General features: G+C 36.0%; 2 protein-coding genes across 2 annotated transcripts; both read left to right on the top strand.

Annotated features, from left to right (window-relative positions):
- Nucleotides 1-210: 210 nt before the first annotated feature.
- Nucleotides 211-5,470, top strand: LOC139122308 (C-type lectin domain family 19 member A-like). Its single transcript, XM_070687708.1, has 6 exons — nt 211-338; nt 2,576-2,640; nt 3,071-3,083; nt 3,939-4,350; nt 4,715-4,794; nt 5,291-5,470. The coding sequence occupies exons 2-6, from the start codon at nt 2,587-2,589 to the stop codon at nt 5,314-5,316; spliced, it is 585 nt and encodes a 194-aa protein (XP_070543809.1). The 5' UTR covers nt 211-338; nt 2,576-2,586; the 3' UTR covers nt 5,317-5,470.
- A 2,605-nt stretch (nt 5,471-8,075) lies between these two features.
- On the top strand, nt 8,076-12,882 carry LOC139150492 (perlucin-like protein). Its single transcript, XM_070722888.1, has 6 exons — nt 8,076-8,138; nt 10,174-10,239; nt 10,777-10,786; nt 11,157-11,559; nt 12,232-12,311; nt 12,723-12,882. The coding sequence occupies exons 1-6, from the start codon at nt 8,076-8,078 to the stop codon at nt 12,752-12,754; spliced, it is 654 nt and encodes a 217-aa protein (XP_070578989.1). The 3' UTR covers nt 12,755-12,882.
- Nucleotides 12,883-16,575: the final 3,693 nt, after the last annotated feature.

Below are 16,575 nucleotides of genomic sequence, written 5' to 3'. Positions count from 1 at the left end.
ATTGAACTATTCATTACAATTTCAGGGAGATTTATGGTTAAAGGGCGGAATACATCTAAACGGACAAAGCGCTAATGAGAACAGAAACGACATCATTTAACTACCTTATGTAGGAAAAGTCAGGCTTAGGGTGCACGTTGCCTGTATCTATCGATATAGCCATCTGACTGAGTTTGAGGGCGTCGTACATTAGCAAGCATATATATACGTAATTTACATTGATCTGTAGATAGCATGGGTTAAAACTGCAAGTTATGATTGACCTTTATTATTGAACCGCCCACCTTGTTAGAAGTGCGGAATACTCGAGCTGCTTCGATCGCTGACATCTTTGCTAGGTAAGTGGATGTTGGAGTTCGTGAGTTCGAACCCCCTTACGATTTTCATGTTAACAGAATTAGGGTTAAAATGGATACTTTATAGAGTAAGGGGAGCCAACACAGCGATTTTTGCTAAAAATCACTTTTTTTGCAAATATTCATTTCATTTACATGAATTTATTAACCAAAGATTGAAATATTGGTCGGGTTCATATATGAGATTGTCAAGCATTCGTAGGTTGCGTGATAGAGGTGCTAACTATTGCAAATGTACGCAAAACCCCGATGTACTGACTTCTCTGTTTTCCCAATTTCAAGATTTCGAAAGAATTTAACTCCACTCTGGCTCGATCAAATTTCTGAAATTTTCACATTATAGTGTGTACCAAAACTATTATTTTGTTTGACAACACGATTCTTACATTTTGAATAAAGTTATTTATAATTTAATTTTTCTAATCATGTTTTAATAACTTTTAGGGTGTCAGTCTTACAACCCATGCCATTTTAGAATAGATAGATAGATAATGAAAAATAAAATAGTATTTTTTTCTATATGTGTTCTTGATTCAAGTAAAGTATTGAATTGCAGAAAATAGTATGAAGTTGTTTTAACTTAAATTCATTTTTATCATCAATACCCCATTCAGGTTTTTTTTACCCCAATATACACCCCTTCATCCTCGAGTAATCTATTGCTACCATATTAAACTTTACATTCTCTGCCCTTTGAAAATATATGATATTCCTTTGAAAAATTGTGTTGGCAACGTGCAGCTCCTTGAAAATATATGGTATTCTTTGAAAAAACTGGGTTGGCAACGTGCAGCTCAACCTTAAATGTAAATGTGAAACAAAAGAGGAGAATGATGCGGGCACTATGATAATTCCAATATTAGTTTTCGTCACCTTTCAGAAATTCTTAATGAGATTAGTGGTACTTTTTAATCATACGTTATGCAACTTAAATGATATCTTTGTTCATAGCTGAATATCATATACATATTATATATTTTTAATATCGTGAATAAAGTCAATAATTTTATGGAAACTTTGTGAGACTTCAACGGAATGCTTGAAGACATTACTACTCCATGATTGATCGACCTAGATTAATTCATCATACTTTTAATTGTTTGTTAAATGTTAATTTTATGTAGACTTAACATTATATTAAAATTTTGATATTGCAATATAATAACATTTAGAAATGAGCTACGGCCTACCTAGTTTCTGTTTGTCTATCCGTCTGTCGATATCTCAATATAAGACATGTAAGCTATAAATCAAATTTAGTTTATTGATTTTTTGGTTGATGACAAAAAACTAATTTGCCTTTAATGGGCGTGGATTGGTTTATAATTCGGCTTCTTTTCTATGATCTTTTGTCAATGTTCAGGCAGCAGATATTCTCAGAACGACAACACCAGAAAATTAATCTCTTCATAGATGTTGATCAAAGGAGCATAAGACAGATCTTAAGTTTACTTACCACTTTGAAGACAATTATTTGCTCTTTCACATAGTTATAAAACAAACTATGACATTCCATACTCATGGCGATGGTACTTATGAATGCACTCAGAGTGTCATTTCGATTCTTAGTCTCAATGTCAAGGCAAATTAGCTGACCTAGAGACTACCTGCTACTGTGAGTAGATAACTACTGCTGCATTTCCTCTTGCAAACTCTTGCATCATGGACATCCGATGACGTTGTGGAAAGGTGACTGTTCAGTATGTGTTTCGATGCATGCCGTCATATTATCATCTAATCCTTTGCATAAACTAATGATAAACTATGTACTAGGGTGTGACAGTATCGATACATTTGGTCTATTTTATGGAATGAATACTTGTGAAGAGTTATCTACTACATCAATGTTACGTGATAAAAAGTTATTTCGATAGCATAATCAAGGCTAAGAGGACCATTTGATGACAGCATTAGAGACTACTACCTCCAAAAGTACAATCACTTAAAATGTTCAAGAAGTCAGTGAACGGGTGCGTGAGTTTTTCAATTTGAGCGCGGCAACACAGACGATGTTGACTGCGGCACAGTGAATGTCGTATTAGGTTAAATTGTTGCAAATGTATCGACCAACGTTTGAAATGAATGCAGGTGGCGCCATTTTCTATCACCAGAAACGTTTTTCTTATCACCCAAACACGTTGTAATTCCAAGCTATTTTGAAGTTCAATGCACATTTTTACAAATATTTATTGACCCCGCCCTTTCCGTTTTGTCTTCAGATATTATAAACATGAATTGTAAATTTGCTCTCCTCTTCCTTGCCTGTGTGGCGACGTGTTACGCTGTGAGTATACTTGATTTGCATTGCAAAAAGTATTTTTTTTTATAAAACTGGTGTCTCATGTACTCTTCTAGTATACATTGTCGACTCCTTTCCCGCTTAATAGTGATTGTTCTTTAGTTTAAACAGCGCTTAAGTTGTTTGCCACTCTTGTGATGTTAAGTTTAAAGCACGACCAAAGATGCACGCTAAATATATTTGACAGTTTGTAATGAAGACATGCTCATGAAAACGGGTTTACATATCATCATATAATAGAGTGATGTTGGACGTCCATATTGCAGAAATGAAGCACAAGATAACTGGTTTAGCTGTTCACACGATTTCATTGAACTAAAAGGTCACAGTAGTACACTATACATTGTGTTTTTGATAAAACATTAATTGACTAATCAAGGTCTTTTTGGTTTTTTTATCTCTCATGACGGAGTAGCAAGGTCCTGCAAGTAAGTCGTCCTGTTTACAAATTAAATGTCCATTATGCGTCAATGATATTGCCAGGCTATTCTTTAAACTAATTTAAATTTTATAGCAGTATTAGCAAGCTGGATGGTGCCTGTATTGCACTTTAGGAGACTCTATATAAAACGTGTTACGTAATTTGCAAATGCATATAATCATATTATACTAAGTGTAACGCTATTTTATTTTGGGAATATACATTTCATCGAAAATTGAGTTTTTAACTGCATTTTACTTGGTGTTTTAGTGATTTAATCAAAGCATCGCGCTGTTTATGCACATTTTTTGTGAGCCTCATTATCGTCTGAACACACTTCTCACGCTTGGGCTGATATACCTCAACTATAATCTTCTTACAAGTGAAACTTTGCTAAAGTATCGACCATCTGGTATGATAGCCTGGCTTTGTTCACTTATCATACAATATAATTTGCACGACTTACAAAATCTTTACTTCAGTTCATGTTGTAATTTCTTGCACTTCACATGTCATGACAAGTTTCTGATGAAAACCTAATCATTCCGCATAATACTGTACTGATATTTCTGCCATTCCGAAAGCACTTGACTTTTATCAATCCAGTATACGAATGTTTTCTGTTGTTCGGAAGTTTCCTGAGTTCGTTATCAAACAGTGACCAGGCGAGAAGTAGAAAGCTGTATATTCTTAATATTTTTTATTAGCGGTTCTAGTGAATATATTGGATCTGCTTCCCCTGTATATACAATAATTGTATGCGTTTCAGAAACTCTATGTTTCATATTTATAACTTCTCAAACATGACGCTCCCAATACTTCTAATGTATCTGGTAACTGCCATCACCTGTGATATTTGCAGGCACTTTCACTCTTCAGCTTGAAAGTTGTGAAAAGGCGACTTGCGATTGCATGAAGTATGAAATCTACTGTCAACAAGGCAGAGCTGACCGCCCATACCAACAGAGAGCAGCCGAGTTATGCAGCACCCGTTCAGTATTGCCAGGTGGACCCACTGGTCGCCTTGCAACATTACATACTCCAGAGATCGATAAGGCAATTAGAGATCATATCACTAACAATAAACTGGATGTAAGCCCATGCATATTGAGATACGGCTTCTGGATTGGCCTTGGTGATAGCGCCGTTGAGGGTGAACACACCTGGAGCGATGGAAGAGCTCTATGTGACTCCGACTATCGCAACTGGGCACCACGCGAACCAAACAACAACAAAAAGAAAGACCCACTAGGGCAAGATTGCGTACAACTTTGGTGAGACTTTCAATGACTAAACTAAAACAAAAAAAGATCTATTATAAAACCATTCTGGCTGTCATTAATTCTCGCTTAAAGCGATAGTCGACTAGGCGACTGATGCCGTATGTTGTGGGTTCGAATCCGATTGAAAACTAGCCGTATATTTTATACGTCTTCATCACCGATTTGTTTCTATTTTCGCCTTCGTTTCTATTTTTGCTGTAGTTCATTTTAAAGTGCAGTGTGTTGAAACGTATAGTATGATAAACAGCTGATTTTCATAGTGTCTTTACCAGTGTCTCTCTGTCCCGGTGTCTCGCACTGTCTGCCTGTCTCTCTGTAGTAAAGCTTATCCGGATCAACTTGTTAATCCCCACAGGTTCAGGTTTGGTAACGGCGGTAAGTGGGATGATGAATACTGCGACTTCCGACCAAAGGGCATTGTCTGTGAAATCCCGGGTATGCACAAACTAATTATGTGTCATTTATGTTATTCAATGTAATAAGCAATATAGATTTGGGATAGAGTAAATTCTATGTATCATATTCTGTTCATACACATTCAATATCAGATATAAAAAGAAGCCTTTGCATTATTAAATTTTAAAATTCTTGCTGGAAGACGAGAATTTCGATTATCTAACTGTCATTTTTTTCAAGTTTCACATAGATCTGCTCAGACTACTAGTCTAACAATGTCTAAACAATCATATTAAAGTCAGCAAATATCAAAACATCTGACAAATTGCTATTTAAACATAGAAAGGAGTAGATTTTACGATGGCTTCTTGGGTCGACAAACTGATTTGCAAATTTCCTGGACGCCAGACTTCATTGAAGACTTCAGAATATTTGTACAGTACTTTGTAAGCGTCAATTTCAAAAATAGTTGATGAGTGACACACATATATACATTCCTTGCGCTTTAATCTGAACCCTTTCTTTTCTGTTTCAGACCCCCATTGCCATTCGCTGCAATAGAAACTCCACCGGTCGTTTGCCACGTGAAACACGGGACATTTAATGCGAGAACGCATCATTATCTTATTCTCTGTCGTTTAATTTTGGCTAATTAAGATATTATCATTAAAAAGTTGTGAAAAGATGGTTTGAAATAAATCTTCATTAAAGCAAGCACGTCGTTGTACAAGCGTAGTTTCATTTCGATAATAGTTCAGTCAGGAACTTTGATAAAACGAATTTGAGGGTACGACCCTGTCAGAAATAAAATCTGAAGTTAGCCAACGATCAAATGCATCCTCATTTTGGCGGAAACCTTTGAAAGTGTAGGAGACAATATATTTTGAGCCGATTTTCATTGTCTGAAAGAGGTGACAGTCTCCTTATCAATGGTTGCAGATAGACAACGGCTGAAGAAAATATACATAGTTTTTATCAGAAGGATAGAATGTGAAGATTCCTTGCATGGTATTTTTCTGCTGATATTTCCCTTTCAATTATAGAAACTGAATTTTCTTTTAAAGGAATCGGAGCGCACAACGAAATTCACCAACGATTATTTTCATTCTCCAAAGCTAATACTCGAGTAGATGTTCAGTAGCAAACGTAAAATAATACGTCAATCAATATTTTATCATTGTTTGGCAAGAAACACTCTTTTTAATGTCAATGTGAGAGTGGCTTTTACCGGTACCGTTCAGAAAGTGCGCCCTCAATGTTAGCTCCGAACGTTGAAAATGAATGGAAGGCAAGGTGGAGGTAAATACATGGGAAAAGCGGGGAAAGTATAGACTATTTTAGAATTTCGGTGTTAGGCAGACATTGTCACAGCCTCTCCTTGTTTGAAAAAGTTATTAATTTTCCTTCCTGATTGTAACCTCCAACGGATAGCTCACCTCAGAGAGCTGGTCCAGTTTGGCTGAGCGCTAGACTTTTGCTGAGGACACAGCGTTGTTGGTCGGAACTAATGTTACAGTAAGAGAACAGAACCCGAAAGTAAAGCTACGGATTGTGATAGAGTCTATTTGTTTTGTTGTAGATGTGGTGGCTATATTCCTTAAAACGACAAAAGAGAATGTTTTATAGAACAAGAAAATGGTGATTCCCTTACATAAGCTGAAAACGATAGTCAGACTTAGGTTGTTATATAGTTTTGGTATTCTCGTAGCAATACCATACGAAGATTGATTAACTCTAGATCTGGTCATAGTATTTTTTTATTCATATATTATTTTATTTGGAAAGTATGGCGTCGGGCTTACTGGATGAGAGTAGTCGGCAATTACAAATATGTTATTGCATGGCTATATCCATGGCTTTTCAATACTTCAATAAGGCCAATGTAATTAAATTCTTTGTTATGCGTCCCCACCCGCTTAGGTTTTTAAGGTTTTCATTAAAAACACACACAGTGTATTTGAATAGGAAATTTTAGGACGTAACCAGTTAGCTTTTCTTTACTAAAAATTGTGTTACAATTTTCATTTGCTGCAATCAAATTACATTGTGTTAATTTTCTTTTGTGTGTTAGACGCGTACCTTTTCCCATGGACGCAAAACAAAGAATTTAATTACTTTGGCCTAATTGTAAAAATCTTGCCACTTCCTCCTTATTAACTTAAGTGAATCAGAGTAACCAGTCTATAGATTTTCCATCTCCGCTCAACAGCCTAAGTAACCCTTTTAAAGTTTCTCAGAAGGTTAGAATACATTGATGATAATTGGAGATTACCCATAAGGAGTAACAAATAACCCTGCTACACTCTGTAGATTGGTTAAATTTGTTCACCATAGTCATTGCGCTATTCAACAATAGGCGATAATGACCATAGGTGGGCCAAACCATTCTTGTGAAAGGGTTGAACTAACCTAAGATGGTCCTTTACATTCATTTACATATGCACCTTAAAGATAATATGGACAAACATAAGAACAAACCAACATACATATTTGAAAAGATGCCGTTGTCCAACAAGAGAAACGTTCCTTCTCGAAAACTGGAAATACTATGCTAAAGTTCAAATTGGCTTATACGATCCGCGGTAATGTTAAATCGACATCATCTGATATCATTATTGATTGTTTCTAAATTTGTTTTTGGACATAGAAAGTTGAAAGTCACCGAAATATCAGCTTTTTTCGATAAAAGTTTTATTCCAAAGAAAACTCTTCGGATTACAGTGACATTAATTATTCGTTTAATCTCTCAAAGACCAGTCGCTGAACATGTCTATTGGGAATGATATCAACTGTATAGAATTTGACGCATACGTAACTTTTCTTCTTATTTGGTGTTTACCTTAGGACTGACCATCAAATTATAAATACAATGGACGTGGTAGACATATGCTTCATTAAAAACACTTTTGATGTAAATGAATCAAAACCTGTATCAGTTTCTCGACTTAATTTAAGGGCACGAAATCTGTACCTGTGAGTACGCAATTGAGGTAGAGTGAAACTGATGAAATTATAGCTTGATACTCATGAAGCCTTTGTGTGGATGGATTGACCAAAAGAAAGACATGTAATAATATTTTCAGTCCATAATCATTAAAATTCTTTAAAATTTTAAAGTTCTTTTCGCTGTCATATTATCGAAACATCCGAAATGTATTTTACAAATCTCTGCTTACCTTACTATTGAAAGTAACTGTGATGGCTATTTTTGGTAGAATGTAAAACAGTTATGTCGCTCCGTCACACAAGACAACACTAACACAGAAAATGTATCGCAGGCTGTTATAGTCAATGGAACCAACGTGCTCATTTCTGGTAATATGGAACAGAAGGGAGTCATCTTCATCTCTTCAAAAACTGTGGCAAAACCATTGAAAATCGGGGTACTGATAACGCCACTTTAAAGAAGTCGTATCACCATCTGTTCGGTTATAATGGAAGTTCATGACATCTGATATATCCAAAAACGTCGCTGGTATTTGCTCAACAATGAAGGGAGACCCAATAAACTTTCAGATACTGTTTTACATTTGACAACGTTCACAGAGTAAGGGGATACCTTGCATGACATATATCACACAGTCATTTCCAATATTTCGTTCATATTTAGCAAAATACCTCTGGTGTGGAATAGTATGTTTCTGTATCAATATGTCTGGTTAATTTTTCATATGCTACAGCGTCGTATTTTTTGTAGCCATCTGTCTTTCTGTTCTGTTATCATAGAATATTTTAGTAAATTGTCAACTGTAACTTGCAGGCTATGTTAGGCTGTCCGTTACAGCCAAGTATATTCATTCATCCGCCAACGATCTCCTCATTTCTGACGTTTCAAATTCAAATAACGATGGTGTATTCGCACGCTACATTAAACGATGGCATAGAGCTACATGCATATACGTTATGTTATTAAGATTTTAAGGTTTAATCGCCTCGACGCTGGAAGACTTAAACCTTTGTTAGCTTTTTCGTCATTGAAAGTTTAAAGCAAACTCTTACCAATTCAAGCATACAAATTAGGGGTAAAAACCAACATACTCATTTTATCTACACACCTAGTTCACCTTAAAATGATCCTCCTTGGTGTTTGATAAAATAATGCCCGATTATTATTCTTTGTCTGCTAACCCAAGATAAAATTTTCGTATGCCCGTTTAGTAATAAATTGAATTCGCACTTTTACGTTCACAAGTTTGCTTGAAGGAAGAATATTGGGTGTATGTGTAAACTTTTATTCCGAACGCCAAACATATTCTCTTATGGTCGATGAATATAACACAGAATAATTTCAGAAAATGTGTCATTTTCTAGTTTAGTTATCTTGTAAACGTAACACCTGTAATCCATTGAGATATGGATTATTAATTCGTCATTTAAATGGGTGACTTCGTTGTATTAAATCCATTTTGAAATAAAAGCATCTGTTGCATTTGACAAAAACTGAGAACCTGCTCTTTGATGATGTTTCAAATGAACAGAACATGTGGTCTTAAGTACCCAAATATCAACCCCCTTATTTTATTACATTCTTCCCTTCACTCGGGGGTGTCCCTGTAATATTTGCTGCCCATTTCCATACCTTCTGTAAGCACATATCATGTCAGAGTGATGATGTGCAGCGACAGTTATAAGGCGATACCCCCGATGATATTTCCCCTATATATTCTCATGGATTTCTACTGTTGATCATCGGAACAAGAAACCAACTTGTGCAGACGAAGAAGGATTCCAGTGAAAATTTCTCTCGGTGAGTAACAAAAGAATACAATGCTTGTACGTAGTGATTGAATCCATGATGAAGTGATTTCAAATAGCCCTTCTACCTATATAACCTGTACCGAAGAAAACCTATCTTGTTGATTATTTTTGCAACATCGATGTAAGACTCTAGATTGTTAGAAAACGCGCTTCCAACCGTAGGCTGTTAAAAGCAATCATGATACAACCGTGCTCTTTGTACATATTATAAAGAACGAAAACAGAAAACAAATTTTGCGAAACATCTTTATTTGCGTAAATGAATATAAAGGCGCAGTAGTTATATGTATACATTGCATTCTCAGAATTTGTTAGTTTTAAAAGAAAACCTGATCAGATTTTTGGTTATTTTCAATCATCAATCACTCTTTTGCACGATTGTGTCAAGAGAAATCGTTTATTATCAAAGCTGCAATAGGGATTTCTAATGTATGCTGATGAATTGTTCATTCAAATTTAACGTATTGAAATTACGTATACCGTACATAAATGCTCAGTTGTCTTATGAAAATGCAGATTTTCGTATTCCTAGAGATAGCCTTGTTTCCTACTTCGATTAAACACGTACTCGTCTTACATCTTCAGTGTCTATGCCGAATGATTCATTGTATGTCCTTTCTCAATACATATACTTAATGCACTTGTCAGTTTCGTCTACAGATTATCGTCATGGACCTAAAAATTATTTTTATCCTCGTGACATGCGTGGTGTATGCTGCCGCAACGGTATTGTTGATTTCTTTCTCTAAATGATAGATATTGGAAAAAAGGTGGAAAATTGAGATAAGGAGTATAACATGTTGTTACGACCAGGTTTTCTGTGGAGACAGCGGCTGTGTACTCTATCTCTTACCCAAATTCCTGTATCTTTCTATGTTACAAGTGAAGCTGATGCAGATAGCGATAGAAGTCATAGGTATCATATCCTCGGTAATCACGCCTATAAAAGTTACTGTCTGGAGTTATTGGTAGGCCTTATGAGATATCCATGTGCACAAACCCTTCAATATTTTGAAAACTTACACTTCTTTCCCATGCAAATGACATGCATGGTTCAAATTATGACTACTTATCAAGATGACAGCAACGAGCTTCAGCTGAATCTTGTGCGTCTGTTATTGATTAATTTGTTTCTCCAGACTTTAGACTGCCATCTAAATATTTGCACATATATAGATTTTTCTGTTGCATTCATTCGATGCTTAACACCTTTTCATTTTTCCTTTGTGCAATTTGAATCAACGAATCTCTTAAACGCTGTAGGAACCAGCGGGTAAGTCATTCAATCTTTTCTTTCAAGTGTTTTTAATAGCTTTAATGTATTTCTGCTGCCAAAGATGATGAGGAATATGATTCCCATCGTCCTGTTGGGTTGATTGTAGTAAAATAGTAATGTAGCTTTAAAAGTTTTCTAGAATGACAAAAACGCGAGGATAAAATCAATAACTTTTATTATCCTTACCTTCAGACTCATAGGTTCATGTACGTAACACTGGCAACAAGTACACAAGCGTTAATGTGAGATATTTAAACCTTTGTGTCTTGTAACTTCTCAAATTCTGTATTCTTTTAGTTAATTTATTTTATGAAACAATAATATTTGTATCATCAGTTCTTTATTTCACCTTCTTCTTTGTTCAAAGCGACTGTTACGTTGCAAGGGCTTGGCTGTGACTCTGGGTGCATCCAATATGAAGTGTATTGTCAACAAGATGAAGATGACCATCCATACCAACAGAAAGCCTCCGAGTTTTGCCAATCTCGTTCTATCGGGCGAGGTCCAGCGGGTCGTCTAGCCGTACTTAATCACAAATACATTGATGGAGAAATCCGTGATCTGATCAAGTCTAACAAGCTACATAGGAGGAGGTGCATCAAAAACTATGGATTCTGGATTGGTTTGAGTGACAGCAAACGAGAAGGGACTTTTTTCTGGGACAATGGCGAAATGGCGATCGGCCAAAGAGAGTTCAGCAACTGGGCGAGCCGCCAGCCTAACAACAACAGAAAACTAGACGGGGAAGGACAGGACTGCGTGCAGATGTGGTAAGTATTAATAATAATATTTGCGCATTATGGTAAAACTGTGTAAAGCATGTTATCGTGAGATCTTCTCGGAATGATGAAGTTGCTTGGATAGCCTTATGTCTTAGATGACGTCCACTGGCCCAAAACGATCCAAATTAAACTTATAAATCTATTCTAATTTAGTAGCCATGTATTGAATACCAACTTAGCGAGCAGGTAACTTGATTTTGTATGTTGTGAGTTTGAACACGATTGCAAAAACCCGTATTTTACCCTGGGTTGATGGCTCTACTGGTGGACAGAATGTCCCCGAGGTTGTCTGTTGCTTCTCCACTAGTTGACTGGATGTTTTATGTTTTAGGTACGAACCCGATTAAAGTACCATGTGCTATGCAACGCTTCTATATTCTTGTTTTAATTTTAACCGTCGCGAAGTTTTTGCCCTTTAATTACGGATACGATGCATACAGTGGCATACAGATAATTATCACTTTTACATTTCGTTCAATTTCCCACTACAGACATAATGAGGAGAACTATTTCCGTATTAGAATTATGTCATAGAAATTTTGTGGAAAGATTTTCAACCAATGCAGCAATTATTTACTGCGGTACGCAATTACTGCAGCTAAATACAGTTCCAATCTTTTCATAAACTTATTTGGGTTTTTCTCATGTCCTACGTTATAGGTACAGAAATGGTAGAAAAGGTCAATGGGATGACGAATACTGTGATGTCAGACCCAAAGGATTCGTCTGCGAAGTTCCAGGTAGGTGTTAATCATGACTTGGACAAACACGTGCTTAGAAAAGGTTCGAATCTGCAAGGAGATTATATGTGATTTGCATACACAGTGTTGATAGGGAAGCAAGCATGCATGCATACATACATACATACACACACACATACATACATACATACACACACACACACACACACACACACACACACACACACACATACATACATACATACATACATACATACATACATACATACATACATACATACATACATACATACATACATACATACATACATACATACATACATACATACATACATACATACATACATACATACATACATACATACATACATACATACATACATACATACATACATACATACATACATGCAACGTGTTTTTTAATTAACTGGATATTTCTTTGATCCTCAGATCCCTACTGCGCTACTCTTGCACGTAACTAAGACTGGCAGAAGTGGAGTATACTAGGATGTAATCGTATAATTTCATTCCACAATCGAAGGAGTGTTGTTATTTCTAATTTTATCTCTGTAAATCTATAAGATAGATAGAATAAAGAAGACATCAGCAATTCTTGTGTTCTTTTGTTTTTTTTCCTGACAACGGCTTCGTAAATTTCATATCATTCCGTGTTGCAATTACAAAGGTGTTATAAGTGGCTGATTATGACTTCTTAAAGAAGAACATCTACTTCTTATTAAGTTACTCTTTGTCAGAAAAATCAAGTTTCGGCGACGTTTAGCGTAGCCCTACAGGACCATATGTCTATACTCTGCTGGTGCACTATGAGAGCTATGATTTGGTTTAAAACGAGTAATATTTATGATTCCTGGGCATCTGATTCAATAGGTGTATTCCAATGCACATTTATTTGTCATAGGGTAAACATCGACTTCGGTTCTGATCCAATAAGTTATGTCCTTCTTTTTCAATAAACATCTATATTAGGTGGTGGACATTGTTTTCCGCACATTCGGAAGTAAAGGCAGAGAACAGGTACAACAGTTGTTCGCATCTAAAGATTTGTACTATTGTTCGGCCATAGGATTATTATTATTTCCATCGACTTTTCATCTTATACATCTTTCTGCAGGTTGCGTAAAGCATCACACCTGTTAAACACACTCAGTATTTCACGCACTTTAATAAGACAAAATCGAAAAATGACGCGACTGAAGAAATAAATAGAAATGCATAACACATTACCATACACACTGATTTAAAAATACATAAGTAGTAATATGCTCAGAAATACAATTAGTGCTAATTTTACAAAAGAGTAAATAATCTTTAAAAAAACACTACGTACACAAAAACAAGATAAAACATCGTTAAAACACTTTTACCACTAAAAATATGTCCGCAATAAAAATGCAAATGTGAAACCACGTACGGTTTTACCCTGAAAAAGAGAAAATCGAAGTTGAAAGTCGACCGTGATGGCGCTAGATAAAATTTCCTCTTGGCATCATCCAATGAAACACCTGACCGTGAATCAAAAGAAAAGAAAAGAAAAGAGAAAAAGAATGGAAAAGTACGGAAGAAAGAAGAGGCTCCTGCAAGAGAAAAAAGGAGCCTGAGGCAAACCGCGCAGAAAAATCCCCAAATGCAAATTAAATAATTCTAAACGTCATGGTTCACGTCAATTGATGAACACCTTACAGCATGAAACTCTGATGTTGGACAAGTATTTGGAGTATTAAAGCGATAACTTTCAGCTTGTAGTCTTCAATATTATCTCATGGACTTCAAGTGGAGAAACACTCATGGTGGCGTCGGCGGCCAGCGGTCCCATTTACCTGCCTCAATGTACAGTATACGTGGCCACCTATTAAACACTCATAGTGATACGCCGGTGGGTACAGTTTAGTGGTGGGTACAGTTTAGGGCCGCCTAACACTAGTGGTGGTGCACCGTCGGCCAGTGGTCCCCTCGCTGTACAGTATCTGGCCGCCTCTCCCAAACCATGGAGCTTTGCCCCTACAAAACGATGTTGTACATGGTGTACATTTTAAACATTCATTCATTCTGTTTAGATGAAATTGTTGGCACATCAGTCGTAAGATGGGAATTTCAAAGTGTCAATTTTTTAACATTTGAATGCAATATTTTGAATGACCTTTGAATGTATTCCACACTTTCTATGCATAACCAGATGTCCAGAACTGTTGTACATAAACGGGTGTCAGTCATTAATATCAAAGAGAGACAAGCCGTTAATCAAAAATTTAGATTGGTGTTTAGACTTGCCAGTCATCCAGTTAGATCTCCTGAGAGGCTATAGAGAGCTATGTGATTAGTTCTAGCCAATTCTGATGTGCGCAGTGCCTGAGAGGACCTTTCCATTTAACACTGAAACAACGAAAGCACAGCTAATAATGGTAAAAATCTGACTTTTGTTAACTAATATTTTTGTCCCGAAAAAAATTCTTTTACAGAAAACCTGTGACACAAAAGAAAATAGTTGTATCAATGAAATCATAAAATATCCTGTCATATTTCTCTTTCTAAAATATATCACTGTAACAATTGTACTGTTTAATATTAGGTTTTTTAGTGCATGTTGCTCTCTTTTACTGAATTTTCACAGAGAAAACGGAAAATTATCAGGAATTCGTCATGCTTTTTTTATGAACGGCAGATTTCATACACTTTGAAAAACACTTGCAATTTGCAAATATAAAGATATCTCTGACATATATCTCTGGTATATTCAAGTACTGCACCAAAATGGCGCGCAGAAAATATTAAACATCCAGATATCTCTGATACATATGTCTGATATATTAAAGTCGTGCGCCCGAAGGTGTTATTCTGAAAAATGTGTCCGATATATTTAAGTAACGAGCCCGAATGGCGCGACAAAAATATTAAACATATAAATATCACTGAGATATGTGTATGATATTATAAAATCACGTGCCCGTAGGGGGCGCTGAAAAATATCTCTGATTATTAAAATAACGCACCCAAAGCGCATCTTAATAATGAAATTCATGGCTAGCACAATGATTTTAGACACGTATGAGCCCGTGTCGACATTCAAAAGACACTACTGACACCCTCCCCCACTGGACATTTCAAAAACACATTGATTTCCTGTAACAAAAGTCAAAAACAGGGTGACCGCCCCCTATGAATCCACCGGTCCCCAGGCCGAAGAAACTGACCATTCCCTGAGCTGGGAGGCGGTGGAGCCAAAGCCGGACACTCTTGTAACCTCCATAAATGTAATAATCTCCATAAATGGAATATCAACCATTATTGTAATAAAATCAAACAGTCTACCATTAATGTAACAACCCGCAACCACAAACGTAATAAATAATTAATCATAAATGTAATAAACTTGAACTTGCATATGTGATCATTTGTTTATTATAAACTTTAATAAGACTAGTGTAATGTTACTGCGTTCTGTTCTGAACTATATTTCCTTTCCGAAACATAGCATAGAATACATCGAGAACACTATCAGAAAACGGCTAGGTACCGATCAAACCATTAGATAACGGAAGTGGAACAACAGTTCTAGACACTGATGATGACATAATAAGAAAGCATCTAACTAACTAACTCGTCAATCAGTGATGCAACAAAGTTTACAACAGACGACTCAGAACAAACAACAGAGAAATATAAAACCTTATAACAGAAACTTACGACACAAAACATCTTGGCGAGAACATATGTCTATATTTTAATCTATTAAACAATACGGACACAACCTTGAACAAAGAAGAACAAAATTAGCATCCCCACCGAAGGAACAAACTTCAAGTAGGGCAACATAGCAATACAGACAATTTCTAAATTATTCCACACAATTTATCCACTGAAGATGAATTTCAGGCGACTGATGAAGAAAGTACAGCAAATTTTCGAAAAACTGCGTGAAAGGATTGTAGTGTAATACAGTCTCTCCACTCTGGAGTAGAAACTGCATAGCCACTCAGTTACAGCTATGTCTCGCCTTGGCCAATCACTTCTATACACAAAACAGTGAAACGTGAAATATACTTTCAAAACACACAACACACAATAAACGCAGACAATTACGACATGAACAATGTGTGGAGTTCCTTTCCTTTATTAAAGAGATAAATGTTAAAGGGCTAATTCCTCAATTGCGATGCAAAAATAGATTTGTTACATTTATTGTTGACAAGTATTGCATTTACGGGTGACTTTTTATTAATTTATGGTTACCATTTATTACAATTATTGTTGGTGTTGTTATTACATTTATGGTATTTATTTTTTC

This window comes from Ptychodera flava, chromosome 2, assembly GCF_041260155.1.
Source record: "Ptychodera flava strain L36383 chromosome 2, AS_Pfla_20210202, whole genome shotgun sequence".
NCBI lineage: Eukaryota > Metazoa > Hemichordata > Enteropneusta > Ptychoderidae > Ptychodera > Ptychodera flava.
Note: the sequence above shows the minus strand (reverse complement) of the source record. Positions and strands in the feature narration are given on the sequence as shown.

Bases quoted from the DNA above. Each gene is read 5' to 3' on its own strand.
- LOC139122308 (XM_070687708.1), top strand. From the start codon at position 2,587: ATGAATTGTAAATTTGCTCTCCTCTTCCTTGCCTGTGTGGCGACGTGT. The intron at 4,351-4,714 runs GTGAGACTTTCA...TAATCCCCACAG, and splicing joins CAAGATTGCGTACAACTTTG to GTTCAGGTTTGGTAACGGCG. The intron at 4,795-5,290 runs GTATGCACAAAC...TTTCTGTTTCAG, and splicing joins CATTGTCTGTGAAATCCCGG to ACCCCCATTGCCATTCGCTG.
- LOC139150492 (XM_070722888.1), top strand. From the start codon at position 8,076: ATGGAACAGAAGGGAGTCATCTTCATCTCTTCAAAAACTGTGGCAAAA. The intron at 11,560-12,231 runs GTAAGTATTAAT...CCTACGTTATAG, and splicing joins CAGGACTGCGTGCAGATGTG to GTACAGAAATGGTAGAAAAG. The intron at 12,312-12,722 runs GTAGGTGTTAAT...TTTGATCCTCAG, and splicing joins ATTCGTCTGCGAAGTTCCAG to ATCCCTACTGCGCTACTCTT.